Source organism: Ailuropoda melanoleuca, chromosome 11 (assembly GCF_002007445.2).
Source record: "Ailuropoda melanoleuca isolate Jingjing chromosome 11, ASM200744v2, whole genome shotgun sequence".
NCBI lineage: Eukaryota > Metazoa > Chordata > Mammalia > Carnivora > Ursidae > Ailuropoda > Ailuropoda melanoleuca.
Window position 1 is genome coordinate 105,706,524 of NC_048228.1, and position 15,208 is coordinate 105,721,731.

At 50.1% G+C, this 15,208-nt stretch overlaps 1 protein-coding gene across 5 annotated transcripts in view; it reads right to left on the reverse strand.

The window, feature by feature from the left end:
* The window catches only part of JAKMIP1 (janus kinase and microtubule interacting protein 1), a 129,465-nt gene that overhangs the window by 53,887 nt on the left and 60,370 nt on the right, over positions 1-15,208 (reverse strand). For 4 of the 5 annotated variants that reach the window (XM_034672150.1, XM_034672148.1, XM_034672147.1 and 1 more), the window contains one exon: positions 10,553-11,047. The exons of the other annotated variant lie outside the window; for it this stretch is intronic. In XM_034672150.1, coding sequence (XP_034528041.1) covers positions 10,553-11,047 — 495 coding nt within the window. The remainder of the gene's footprint in view (positions 1-10,552; positions 11,048-15,208) is intronic. 5 annotated transcript variants of the gene reach the window in all.

Sequence of the window (15,208 nt, forward strand, 5' to 3'; positions counted from 1 at the left end):
TGGAGAAGAGAAGCCACAGGGAGGAGGCCAGGTGAAGATGGAGAGAGGGGTGCAGCGCCAGGAGCCCAGGAGCTGGGAGAGGCAGGAGGGAGCCTCCCCTGGAGCCCCCAGAGGGGCACAGTCCTACCCACACCCTGATTTCTGACTTCTGGCCTCCGGACTGTGCGGGAATCCACTTCTGTAGTTTTAAGCCACGAAGTTTGTGGCCATGTGTTAAGAAAGCCACAGGAGAAGAATCCAAAGGCCCTTCTCACTCAGCACACTCGGTGCGGTGAATTAAAGCCGACTGTGACCTGCACCCTCTTCCTTGTGAATCATGCACCTCGAACCCAGAGGCAGACCGTCACCGTGGGCAAGGCCGGTTACGAGCTCCATCCTGGCAGCAGACGAAAATGAGCGCAAACGCCCCACACACACTGTGTGCCCTCCCGACGCCCAGACAGTGTCACCTGTCAGACCCAGCCTCAGCCTCTGTAAAGCGGGGACACAGAGACCTCTCTAGAACCCACCCTGTCCAGTGGTGGAGATTTAGATTGAAGTGCAGAGCCTGGCATATTATAAGCTGCGATCATTGTTGGCTGCCACCATTAATCTGTATTAGCTCCTGGTGAACGTTAAGACTATCTTATTTAAACAGCGGAGCATTAAACACTGATCAACTATAATTGAGATTCTAGAAGGGGCAATTAATACCCTCAAAATACTGGGAGGCTTTCAAACAAAGTCCTACAGTTCTGGAAAACTTTCTGAGTCACCTTTCTTTGAGAGTAAAAAGTGTGCTCCCGTTTCTCCACTGCCCAGCCCCGCGTGACCATCTCCTGGATCCAGACCCCGGGCCTGCCAGGTGCGGTCCCTGAAGCCACTGCAGAACGTGCCCACGGCTCCCCCTGGTGGCGACCCACCAGGAGCTCCCCGCCGGGGCCAAATGCCCTCTGACCGAGGAGAAGCACCTCCGGGCTACAGGGAAGAATCCTTAAGGATGATGAGGACATTGCTGCCCCCGCGGATGCCAGTCCAGAAGCAGTAAGGAGTATGTGAAAGGAGTTTATTAATGCAAACCACTCACCTGCTTTCATTAATGCAACAAATACTGAGCCGGGTGCCCTCAGTGGGTACTGGGAAACCTCTGAGCAAAACAGACCAGAGTCCCTGCCCTCAGAGCTTCTGTTCTAGAGAGGGAGATAGCCAATACACATGATAAGCAAGTCAACACTGCAGTGGATCAGAGAGCGATTAAATAAAGTGTGGGAGTCAGGGGGGAGGGGTTGCAAATTCACATGTAGGGTCCCCGCAGCATCCAGGCCACACGCTTGCTCTGCACAGGAATGGAGCTCCCACCAAGCATGACACAAGCTCCTCCCACACACAGCAGCAGCATTGCAAGCGACACACCTCTGGAATCCCGAATTCTGCACCTAGAAAAGTGCCAATTCCCCACTCACCCCAGGTAATGAGCAGAGGGTTTACACCCATCACCATGGGAAAGGTTCCTAGAAAACAGTCCCCACCAGCAGAGATGAGGTGCAGGAACAAACGGACAATGCAGAATGGCTTCTAGAACAGCTAGGCTGTTTGATTTCCTTAGCCGGGGTCCTGAGGTCCCCAAGAGTTGGAGACTTGCCAAGCTCACACAGCCAATGGCAGGCTCTCCATTTGTGGACTTTGTGTCTGGCTCCCAGGCTGGGTTCTTAGCCACCCTACCCCCTGCCCCAGGATCCTGACAAGGCCACGAATCTCTGCTGTTGAGATTCCCCGACCTACGACACCCAAGTGTGAAGCCATTCCCTCTCCCAGCTCCTGGTCTCAGCGTACGCTTTAGGGAAGGGGTGGGGCTGAAGCCTGTTCAATTTCCAGGGCAGCCCCTGATTGGCTCACACCACTCACAGGCCCCGCCCCCTGACAGTAACTGGCTCGGGGTTGGATTCATGACCCAGTCAGAGCCAACAGCCTGGAGACGACACAGAGAGGACCCTCCTGCTCTCCTTACTAGGAGCCGAAAAGACTTCCTCTGGGGTGTGTGTGTGTGAGGATGATAACGGGGGTCTCGCTCAGCGGTGGCATCTCACCAGCGCAATGTGAGAGCGCAGAGGCTGAGAACGACGCAGCAGGAGGCCGAGCAGAGCCTGCCCCACCGGGACCCTGGGGGGCATGAGTGCCTCCGGAGCTGTGCCCAAAGCTCATCCCACACCTTCGGTTACAAAGGCTACAGATGACGGTTCAAGCTGGTTCGAGGTGGAATTTCTGTCACTTGCAACCAGAAGAGCCTGCCAGGGAGTTCGGGAAAGCACACCAACGATGGCTGCTCCTTCCTTCTCATACGCCAGTGCGAGCTCAGTACTACGTGTGTACTCATGAGACACGCTCTCCCGCGGGCTTCAGAAGACCCTCACAGTAGATGGCATGCGCCCGTTACAGCCCCCTGAGGCCCAGAGCACAGCACGTGCCCAGACTCTCCTGAGCCTCAGAGCCGTGATGCAAACGGAGGTCCGCCTCTGCACAGCCACGCTGTCCCATCGGTCCCACATCCACCAGGACATCCGTCCCCTTGAAAACCTTCATCTGGCCAGCTCCCAACATGCCCACCAATGTGCGAGTGACTTTGTTAGCCTCACTTTGCCCCAAAGTTCAGGGAAAAGAGAATGAAACCGAGACTGCTACCCCAACAGCCGTTCTCACTCTCCTCCTTGGTGCCTGTCGTCAGGGACTAATGTTCCCCCAAAGTTCATGTCCACCCTGAAAGTCAGAACGTGATCTTATTTGGAAACGGGGTCTCTGCAGGTGTGATGATGTAAGTGAAGGAGAGGTCATGCCTGATTAGGGTGGGCCCTGGATCCACTCCTGTGTCCCTGCAAGAGGGGGCAGGACACAGACACACAGGGGAGGAGGAGGCCACGTGGCGGCAGAGCCTGCAATGGCGCGCCCACAAGCCAATGAACACCAAGGATTCCCAGCCACCACCGGAAGCTGGAAGGGGCAAGAAAGGACTCTTTCCTGGAAGCTGCAGGGGGAGCACGGTCCTGCTGACCCCTTGATTTCAGACTTCCAGCCCCCATAAGCATGGGAGAGTACATTCTGGTTTTAAGCTTGCAGTAATTTTTAGTGCAGCCCTGGAAAACTAACAGAGGGCTGGCCTGGGATCTATTAGGAGCTGCTGTGAACTCAGCAAAAGGACATTCCCAGTCCCCTTTGCAACTAGGTGAGGCTGAGTGAGTAAGTGCTGGCCAAAGAGCTGGAAGGGGAAGTGTATGAAACTTCAGGGAAGACCACGCCCTTCTTCATCTGCCCTCCAGCTTCCAACCTGGAATGACAATGTGATGGCTGGCACTCAGCAGGGATGTGGAGCCATGAGGACCAGGGCCGCATCCCTAAGCCCACTCTGAGGGTAAAGCTGGGAGGTACCTGAGTCCCTCATGAGCCCTGTGGCAGCCCTTTCCAGACTTTGTATATAAGAGAGAAATAAACTTCCGATTTTTAAGCCCCAGTGGACTGGGGGAGTCGTCCATTATGTGCAGCACGGCCAAAGCCTAACTGGTCCAGGAAATGAGTCCAGAAACTCGTGTCACTGCCCCATGTGGGCCATAACTGCCTTTTCTTCTTGGCTTCTCTTATGAAGAATGTTAAATGTGTAAGCAGGAGTCCAAAGGCCTTCCTGCATTTCTAATCCAATCCAGCTGATGAAGAAATGAAACGCAGGCCACCTTCCAAACACGTTGCCATGAGGAACAGGCCTGCCTAAGGAGTGACATTTTCCAAACTGTGGGATATGTCCCTTGATTCTTCAAGTGGCCATTTTAAGGGAAAACCACACACACACCAAGAACACCTCAATGGAGGAGACTCCTGTTTCGTGCTGAAACAGAAGCAGACACCAAGTCCTTTGGTGCGTTTTAAATTACGCTCAAGTGGTCGCTTAGGCAAATATGTGTTCCTTCCCCCATTTTATTTACTTTAAATATAAATTTCTCCTGCAAGAGACAAACGTAGTCCCCGGGTCTCCTGTGACAGAAATGACAAGCTGGAGTTCACCTGACTCTCAGCTCCCTGGGGCAGATTGTGATCACTCCCACTTTGTACACGAGGCGCAGAGATGGTAAGCGACTTGATCGGGCTCACCCCGTGAGCAAGACTAGATTCGCACGCAGAGCAGACCTTCTCCAAGGGCTTCCCTTCCCCTGATGTGGTAATGACCCCACACACACACACACAAAGAGAAAAGGAGCTGGAGATTACTTCTGAGAACTCAGTATCCATATGTGCTTCAATTTTCTATAAATTGGAAATTTAAAACCAGTGTATCTCCTCTTGCTGTTCTCAGTGCTGGACTGATAAAATGCGAACTGATGCTCTGCCACCAACCGGGTGACCGATCTGAGCCGGACAGCTGGACAAGGACTCCAAAAGGACACCTGGTCATTTTGCTTCCAGTCCCGGAGTCTCTTACAGGGTCTCCCACAGAGGGCCCCTCCCCCAGCCTCTACTTACACACTCCTCATGCTGGGATACTCACTATCTCCCCAGGAAGCTGATAGCTCTACTCTTTGGAGCCTTTGGAATCTCAAAATCTTTCCGGTATTGAGGGTGGGAAATGAATGAACATGTCCTCCAATGACCAAAGCTTTTTAAANTTTAAAAAAAAAAAAAAAAAAAAAAAAAAAAAAAAGATGTTCCTGCCCCCAGAAGACAAAGTGCTTGTCATCCAAATGTCCTGCCCCTTGCCTTCCTAGCCACCTGCACCACGAGAGTCGTCACAGGCATGGTGGGATCCAGGCCGGGCCAGGACCGGGCACACAGAGGAGCTTGGTATCGTCAATGAGTAGGTGACCAGGCCAGGGCATGAGGACTCCCTGCTTTTGAAGTCCCTTTCCCCGGACCGGCTTCCTGTTCCACAAAACGAGACAGTGGGTAAAGAACCACTTTCTGCAAACAAGTCTGTGCACAGAAACCCGACAGGGAGAACAGGAAAAGTCCCTGTGTCCTACCAACAGCATCCGCCGCTCAGCCATCCATCCTTCCCACCCCCACAGCCACATCCCGGCCCCACTCCTTTTGCGCTCCACAGGACGCTGCAGAGGGCAGTTTTCAAACCACGCGGAGGACATCTGGTATCGTGCCCACCCACCCCTGAGAGTCCATCGGGAGAAAAGATGGGATGCAAGCAAAATGCCTTCCGTCATTCTTCTGCCACCCAAGCCCTGTGAGCACACTATCATGAGGTCTGCCAGAGGCGTCCCCCAGGACGCACGAGCTCCTTCTGCAACATGACCTTGACCACAAGTCATCGAAGGTGCTGTACCCTTTGTAGCTGCATGCACAGGAAGTGGAATCATGCACTCCAAATTCGGGGGCAGGAACCCGGAAACGGGCAGGGGTGTCAACCGTGCCTGTGACGCTTCTTGTTTCTGTGCATGAGCTGTGTGACGGGAACATAAGGGTTCATTATCTCATCTATCCTCTTTGCCAGAAACATTTCCTTGTTGTTTTTTTTTTAAGAGAGGAAGAAAGTGAGAAAAGCAGAGGGAGAGGGAGAGAGAATCTCAAGCAGGCTCCACACCCAGCATGGATCCCTAAGTGGGCCTCGATCTCATGTACCTGAGATCATGACCTAAGCCGAAATCAAGAGTCAGACACTTAACTGACTGAGCCAGCCAGGCGCCCCAGAAACATTTCATAATTTTAAAACTTTGATTAAAGGGAAGAAAATAGTTTCTCAGCCTTGACAATGGCAGGTTCCACTGTATTTTCATTTACTATCTTACTGGGAATCCAAGTATCAAACATCCCCACGGCTGTTTTAAATTTACAGGGAAAATGATCACGCTGTGCTCCTTTTTACCTCCAGGGTTTTCCCCTCTGCATGGAATGGTCTCCTGTCACCTGACAAACTCCTATTCATCCTTCAAAACCCCGTTCACTTCCTCTGGGAAATGACTCCTGGGTTCACTTGCTCTTCTTTGCTGCTGACATGGTCCTATCACCGAACTGATCTCCTCACACTGTAATAACCTGTTCATGCTCCGTGGCCTGGCTGACTGTCAGCTCTCTGCTCTCTAGGCCCACATCTTATTTTTCTCTGCAGCTCTAGTGCATAGGCTAGTGCTGGAACTCAGGCAAATAAACATTCAGTGGAAGGAATAAGAACTCCATCTGCTCTAGGGCCATCCTGACAGAGCATATCATCTCGAGGAGTGCTATTTACACCCTCAATATTTCCCTCCTCCTTACTGCCAAATAGCCGTCCACTATACGAATATAGCACCCTTTATCTATTCCCCAGTTGAAGGACATGTAGGTTGCTTCCATGTGTTACCATTACGAATAACGCTGCTGTGACCACATTCATGTCTTTATGTAAACGTATGTTTTCATTTCCCTTGGGTCTACCCCTGGGGGATGGAAGTGCTGGGCAGCATAAATTGTTGTTTTAAGAAACTGCCAAATCATTTTCCGAAGCGGTCATAGCGTTTGACGATCCCCACAGCAGCATCTGAGCGTTCCCACTGCTCCACATCCTCCCTAGTCTCTGTTATTGTCTGTTTTTTTCGTTACAGCCATTCTAGTGGGTGCAAAGTAGTACCTAGTTATGATTTGTTTCCCTGATGATCCGTGAGGTTGGGCACCTTTTCAGTTAGGTACATCTTCTCTTTTCAAAGTACCCTTTCAAAACTTGGCCCATTTTAATTATTTTTCTTATGGCTTCAAAGTTGTTTTTATAATCCGAATAAAAGTTGTCCATGATACACGTATGGAAAATAGCTCCTCCCGATCTGTGCTGTGTCTTGTCTCTCGTCTATTGATGCCTCTGGGTGAACAAAACGTATGTCTTAAATGTTCGGTGTACAACCATCTCTGAATAGGGCATTTGCACGAATAGCGTGTTTGTGTCTTGTCTGAGAAATATTTACCTAACCCGAGATCATGAAAATATCACTCTGTGATACCCTAACTGCTTCACTCATTGGTTTACTTTCTTTTTTTTTTTATTAAAAGATTTTATTTATTTATTCGACAGAGATAGAGACAGCCAGCGAGAGAGGGAACACAAGCAGGGGGAGAGGGAGAGGAAAAAGCAGGCTCATAGCAGAGGAGCCTGACGTGGGGCTCGATCCCATAACGCTGGGATCACGCCCTGAGCCGAAGGCAGACACTTAACCGCTGTGCCACCCAGGTGCCCCTACTTTCTAACATCTAGAGCTATGGTCCAGCTTGAATTGATCTTTACAGACGGCACGATGTAAGGATCGCTATTCCTGTTTCAGGTTGTTTTTCTTAAAGATATCCAACAACTTCAACACTGTTTATTGAAAGACCATCCTTTCCTTACTGGACTGAGGTGTTATCTGTTTCCTAATGCAGGGCAGAGGTCTGTTTTGGACTCTTCTGTTCCCATGATTTAGCCACATATCATTCAGCCTGTCCTGATAGTAAGCCCGGCATATAACCAAGCTTATCTGAGGTTTCTAGTTTTTGTTTGTCTTCAAGATTGTGACTCCAGGTCCTTTAAATTTTTATATCAAATTTAGAATCCACTTGCCAATGCTACGAAAAAAAGTCCACTGGGGTTATGATAGGGCTTTTCCTGAATCTATAGATCAATTATGGAAGAACCGATATCGATACCATGAAAATGGCTTCTGCCTACCCTATTTAGGCCTCCTTTATTTTTTCTCCATAGTGTTTTGTAGTTTTCAGGGCGGAAATCTTACACAACTTTCATTAGACTTTATTTCTAGGTCTTGGCACTCTATTATAAATGGTCTTTCTTGAAGTTCTGTTTTCTCATTATTCATTGCTAGTATATACAAACACAATTTATTTTTTGCATATTTACTTTCTATTCAGAGACGTTGACAGACTCACTCACTAACTCCAATAGTTTGTAGAGTCTCTTGGGTTTTCTACATCACAATCATAGCATCTGCAAATAAATCCCTTCTTTTCTTTTTAATCTTTAGAATTCTTATTTCTTTTTATTGGCTTTTGTATTTGAGGTCCTAGCTGGTACAATGTTGAACAGAAGTGGTGACAGTGGACATCTTGTTCTGTCCTTGAATTCAGTGGGAAATTTTCAATATTTTATCACTATACACATAGGTAGTAAATCTTTTAATAGAACCCTTTACCAGATTCAGGAAATTCTATTCTATTCATAGTTTGCTGAGAGTTTATATTGAGAGGTTGAATTTTATGAAATGCTTTTTCTGTATCTATTAAGATGATCATATGAGTTTTTTCTCCTTTATTCTATTACTAGTTGAATTATACTCATTGATTTTTGAATATTAAACCAATCTTTGTATTCCTAGAATAAATCCAACTTGGTTATAGCTTATTAGCCCTTCTACATATTGCTGGATTTTATTCGTTAATATTTTATTTAGTATTCTTGTGTCTATGTTTATAAAGGATAATTTACATCTTTTTCTTTTCTTGTAGTATCATTGGTTTTGGGATCAGAGTCATGCTGGCTTCATAAAATGAATTAGAATGTGTTCCCAATTTCTCTTTCCTGGAAGAGTCTGTGTGTAAGTTGTTCTATTTCTTCCTTAAAAACTTAGAAGAATTTACCTGTGAAGCCTCTGGGCTTGGGCTTTTCATTGTGGGAAAACTATTAATTACAGATTTAATTTCTTGAACAGCCATAGGACTACTCACATTTTCTATTTCTTATAGTGTCACTTTGGTTACGTTGTATTTGCTCAAAGAATCTGCCCACTTCATCCAAGTTTCTACTTGGATATGCAGTTCATAAAGTACTCATACTGTCTCTTTAATTTCTGCAGGGGCTGTGGTAGTGCCCCTTTTACAATCTGTATACTGGGGACTTGTCTCTTTGTCCCTTCATCAGTTTTCCTCAGTGCTTATCAGTTGACCTACTTTAATTAACTTTTGATGTGTTGATTTTCTTTACTGGTTTATTTCAATGATTCCTGCTTTTTAAGGACCTTCATTCTACTTTCTCAGAGATTAATTTGCTGTTCTTTTCCTTTCTTCTCGAGATGGAAGCTTAGATGTTTGATTTTCACTGTTTCTTCCTTTTTTCCTAAAATCTGTTTTACTCTAAAGAGTGCGATTTTTGAAAGAGAGTGTGTATGTCCCCTTCAAAAGAATCATATCTGCAGCTGCTAAAATGTTGTATTCTGTCAGTGTAGCTCCAGTCGGTTCACTGTACTGTTTAAATCTTGCGTATCTTCGTTCTTCTATTATCTATATGTTCTATCACTTGCTGAGACAGAGTGCTATTCTCCAACTATAACTGTGGATTTGTTTCTCCTTTTAGTTTTGGTGTTTTTCTTTTGCATGTTTTGAAGTTTTGTTATTAAGTGCTAGTAAGAATTGACCCCTTTATTATTAAGAATTTCCCTGCTTTTCTTTAGTTTTACTCCTTGCCTTAAGATCTTTGACATGAATACAGACAGACCAGCTTTCTTTTCTTAGTGTTGGATGTATTTCCATCCTTACAATTGTCAGTCTAACCGTGTCCTCACAATCAAGATGTGCCTCTTATAAATATCACTGCTGTTGCCTCTAGTCTGAGAAGCTTAGCTTACTTGCCTTTTTAACTTTCCGCAGTGCACAGGTTCAAAGTCCAACAGTCCTCCTGAGGGGCAGACTGGTGGGGTGCCTGTTGCAGCCCCTGCATCTGGCCAGCCTTGTTTCCTAAGTATGGTATGGCTCTGGGAGATTGCACTCTGCCATTCTGCCCAGCCACACTGGCCTCCTGCATCACCCCAGAACTCAGTGAATATTTCAGGGTGCAAACCGGCCCCATATGTGGGATCCTCTACTTTCCTATCTTTCATGCTGACCCTGAGATGGCAAAAAAACCAAAAACAAACCCACAAAACCCTGCTCATCTCTCTCAGCCCGGGTGGAGTCTCTGTACTGGGGGAAGCCCAATCCCCAGCACACAGCCAGGATGAGCAAATACCCCCCAGGGAAGAAAGCTGGTAACTGTCAGCTCACCTGGGCAGGCTCTCTCTCCTCCCTTTGAAATTTTAGCTCTTCTAGACCTCAGAACTTCCATAGCACTCCAGTCTTTAAAAATATGATTGTTTACAATCTATGGTTTTCCCCAGTTGTTGCAGCAGAATGGCTGGACTGTCCCTATGTTCTCATCCCACCCGGAGGTATAAATGTGCTCGGGTTTATTTATTAAATGAATAAATAAATGCCCAGCACTTCAATAAGCTTCCACAGTCCTTGCTTCCAATAACCCTGACCCTTATCTATTAACCTCATTTTACAGCTGAGAAACTTGTGCTTCTGAGCTGTTCCATTAAGTACCAAGGATCCCATACCGAGCAAGAAGAGTTCTAACTGCCCAAAGCCTCTTTACCACCACTAGGACGGGCGGGGGCTTTGCTAGAAGCCCAGCGCCTAGAACCGTGTCTGTTGCACAGTGGGTCCTCAAAACTGCGTTTACTGCACACCTATAGGAAAGAAAGGCTGCATGCAAGTGGGGAGGAAAGAATGTATGAAAGAAAGGATCCACATGGGCGGGAAGAAAAGGGTGCATGCACGCCCGCTGGGAAGGGGCGCAGGCAGCACGTACCAGCCTGCGGATGTCCCGCTCGCATTCGCGCTTGATGCGGTGCACCTCGTCCTGGTGCGCCTGGTAGGCAGCGCGCAGGTCCGCCGCCTTGGTCTTGTCGGCCTGCATGCAGTTGCTGAGCGCCTCCTCGGCCTGCTTGCGCGCAGCCTTGAGCTCCAGGATTTCCTGCTGCAGCCGCAGGCGTTCGCTGTCAAAGGTCCTGCGCGCCTCCTCGCGCGCCTCGGCCAGCAGCGCCGTCTTGACCTTGTCGGCCGCGCCGTCCCGGAGCACGTTGAGCGTGGCCTGCAGCCGCTGCAGCTCGCCCTCCTTGATCTTGGCCGTTCGCGCCGCCTCCTGCTCGTGTTGCCGGATGAGCACCTCGCGCAGCGCCTGCAGCTCCTTGGTCTTCTCCTCGTGCAGCTTGGCCCTGAGCTCCGAGATGTAGGCCGTGTGTCGCCGCTGCTCCTGCTCGCGCTCCAGCTTGGCCTCCTGCAGCCGCTCGCGCAGTTTGCCCACCTGCGCCCGAGCCACAGGAGAGGCGGTCAGGGTCAGAGCTGGGGGAACCGGCCAGACCCAGCCACCACCTCCCCATGCCACTTTGTGCCGGAGGGCCCCTGAGACCCTCCCCGGGTCCCCGCACCCCAGTTCCCCTTCCTGCCACCCCCATGGTCCAGACCTTCATCGGCCCCAGCTATTTTCCTTCCTTCTATATTTCCTACTATTTTCTTGAGAATTTCTCTAGAGGTGGAAAAACATCTGAAGATGCTGGAGAGGACAGTCAAGACTTTGCCATCTCTTCCCGTTGGGAGATTCACCAGGGAGGACAATTAATCCGTCACCAAACACAAGACACACAGGCAGAAATCATCTCTCACCAAAGAGGAAGATATTTTACTCCTTTCCAGTGCCTATGCGCCGGGTTTGGACTTGCGAAGAATGGAGAAGATGGAGGCAGAGAAGGGCAGGCAGGGAGCAAACACCCTCACTGAGCTGCCCCCCCCCAAGGCTGGGAGCTCCCACTGTTCCCCCACTTGAACTCCTAGGAGCCTCAGGACAGAGGTAACTGTTTGGCTGGAGGGCAGCAGCGGCTCAGAGATGCTTCTGCGACTGGCCTGGGGGGAGGAGCCACCAGGGGACAGTGTGGCCTCCCAGAAAGGACAGTGCCAGAAGCATTCTGTCCCTTGCCGGGGCCATCATGCTAAGTATTTCAAGTCCTTGCTCCTTGGCATGCAATCCATTCGGAAAAGACTCCCAGTTCCAGCCCCAGGAGAGGTAGACCCAGGACTGACAGGTCCCCCGTTTTAGTTCTGTGGTTGAGAATATTCGATACAAGGAGATGCTGATCTTGTGTCTTTGCCTGGGCTGCTTTTGCTTCTTTCTCTGCTGTTGGAAGTAAGGGTTGATCGATGCCCAGGGACATGGTAAAACTCCTCGCCTGAAATTAACTTCAACATGTCCGTGTGTGGTCTGGGGAAACTGATGCCACCTCCCACGGAAGCAGCTTGTCCTCTGCGAGATACAATTGGTTTCTGTTCTTTGGAGGCCGGTGTGATTTAGAAAGCTAATGGATTGGAAAGGGTTCCTGCCGAATGTGTGTTTTGTGTGATCCTTGAAAAGGTCAAATAAAGCATTTTGGAGTGTTTTAAGAAAATACTCCCTTGGCACATTTTACAAGTAATGTTTAAAATTTTGCTGATTAGATGAATACACTCGGGTGGGGTTGGCAGCCTGGCATTTGCGGAGCCAGGCTCTGGGGCCAGGTGCCTGGGGGTGAGGCTGGCTTTGTTCCCTGGTTATTGCTGACAGGGATCCGAGTCAGAAGGAGGGGGCTGATCACATCCCCAGCCTACACTGACATGGGATACTGAGCTTCAAGACGGTTAATGTCACATGTCAAATTGGAAGGGCCATGGGATCAGGTCATTTGGCCAAACACCAATGCAGATGTTGCTGTGAAGGTATTTTTTAAAGATGTGATTCACATTTAAGTCAGCAGACCTTGAGTAAAGGAGCTGACCCTTCATAATGTGGGTGGGCCTCACCCAATCAGTTGATGGCCTCAAAAGAAAAGGCTGAACTCCCGGATGAGAAAGGAATTCAGCCTCCAGACTGCTTCAGACTCATGACTGCAACATCAACTCTTGCTGAAATCTCCAGCTGCCTGCTCTGCAAAGTTCAGACTTGTCAGCCTCCATAATCATGTGAGGCAACTTCTTAAAAAAATATATCTCCCCTTCCTTACACACACATACACACACACATACACACACACACACACACACACACACACACACACACATTTCCTACTGGTTCCATGCCTCTCTGAAGAACCCTGACTATACACTCTGAAACAGGACATCAGCAGCTGCCTGTGAGGACTCAGGCAGAGGAAAGCCAAAGGCAGATGAGTGGATAAAGGGGAGTTGCTCACAGGTGGAGGAGGAAGGAACGTGGAGGAGAGCAGAGATGTGTGCAGGGCAGCCTGGGAGAGGTCAGGCCTGCTGAGACAGCCAGGCCATGCTGGTGTGTAGGGCAGGGATGCCGACAGAAGACGGGGTCAAAGGGGGCGCCTGGGTGGCTCAGCGGTTAAGTGTCTGCCTTTGGCTCAGGGCATGATCCCGGCATTATGGGATCGAGCCCCACATGAGGCTCCTCCGCTATGAGCCTGCTTCTTCCTCTCCCACTCCCCCTGCTTGTGTTCCCTCTCTCACTGGCNCTTTTTTTATAAAAAAAAAAAAAAAAAAAAAAAAAAAAAAAAAAAAAAAAAACAAAGAAGACGGGGCCAAGGGAAGAAGACCCGCTGGGTCCCACTGGCTCTGCCCTGAGGAGCCGAGGGCTGAGCGCAGGGGCCACGACCCAAGTCTAGCAGAGGGAGGCTGGGTTGGCCCGCTGTGTACAGAGCACCTGCTCCTTACTCCGTCGAGCTAAGCAAGTCTAAAAAGCTGGCAGCACTTTACCTGCCAGATGCCTCCAAGCTCTTCCCCAAGTCCAGGGGCAGAGCAGCAGAGAGGGGCCCGCGCCAGCTGCTCCTTACACAGGGCTCCAGATGAGGCCAGAGTGAAATGACTGGGAGGGACCTCAGGCGGCGGAGATGGGGAGGGCGGCTGGCGCCACCTGCCGCTCTGGCTGCAACAGGGAAGTCAGCCTCCCCGCCCCCTGCCACCCTGCTCCTCCTCCCATCTGTCAGCGCTGGCTCCCCATTGCCAGGCCTGGCTCCTTCTCCCACTCCCTGCCACCACCCTGGTCCTCCCACTGCACTGTGGCAGCTGCCTCCAACCAGTCATGCCCCAGCTCTGTCCCTGCCCACCCCAGACCCAGGCCTCAGCAAGTCAGGGACTTCTGGGTGTTGCTGGACCCTTGGGACTGTGTAAGCGTCACTCCCTTGCTCGCTAGCCAGCAAAAGCCTTAGGAGCCGGCTCCAAACGGCCTCTGTGAAGGCTTCCCGGGCTCTCTCGCCCCTGCGCTGTGTCCTAACACTTCCCATACAACACGGAGCGATGGTACGGGGGCTTGCTGAATGAAACCTATCGACAGATACACTTAGCACTTTCCATCATCCTACGGTCCTCAACAGGGATCCTCTGGGACAACACACTTTAACTGTGACATCAACAATAATTTTATGAGATCATATAAAAATATTGTTTAAATGCAACTGTAAAGTTGCTATTTACGTTTTCCTTACCAGCCCATAAGCACATTGCTGAATTCTGAGAACAGAAGCTCCCCCAGCAGCGACACGGGGAAAGCCCTCCCGAGGGGCCATGGGGGCAGCTGGGATGAGAAATCAGGCAGCCAGGACGTGCCCTGCAGGCAGGTAGCCTGGGGACCCAGGGGCACAGTCCCCACAGGCCTGGCTCCCAACCCAGTGCCATCACCTACATCTGTGCTAACCTGCTGTTATGGGCAGGGGTGTGTCCCCAAAATTCCCAGCAGAGGTCCTAACCTGCGGGACCTCAGAACGTGACATTAAGTCAAATGAGGTCATCTGCATGGGCCCTGGTCCACTATGACCGGTGTCCTTAAAAGAAGAGATCAGGACACGGACACACATGGAGACAGCCACGAGAGGACATGGGGAGAAGATGGCCATCTGTGTGCCCCGGAGGGAGGCCCCAGGAGAGACCAACCTGCCCACACCTTCAGCCACCACTTCCAATCTCCGGAAAAAATTTCTTGCTGTGTAAGCCATGACGTCTCTGGTGTTTTGTGATGGTGGCCCGGCGAGCTAGTTCACCTGGGCAAGTCACCTCTCCTCTCTGACCCTCAGTTTGCTCACCTATCAACTGGAGAAAGCCACCCCTGACCTCACGGGTCACTGCCAGGGTCAGGAGGCTGTCTAAGGCACCTGGCGTGACCTGCATAGTAGACACATAATAAACGTCAGCCAAGTGCCGAGTGACTGTGTGTGACAGGCAGCACTCATGTGTGACCGTCTCATTCTTCAAACAACTCAGGGAGGCAGGCACATCAGAGGACCCCATGTAACAAGCGGGAAAATTGAGGCATAGGGTGGTCACATGGTTTGCCCCGAGACCTCAAGGGGAGTTAGGTGGTGGATGTGGGATGGAGCCCTGGCAGACTGACCTTGACTGTGTGACCAGCAGGTGAATCCCACCCTAGCTGCACAAAGTATGGACAGGCTGGCACCTCGGGCACCCAAGCTGGCAGAGGTTG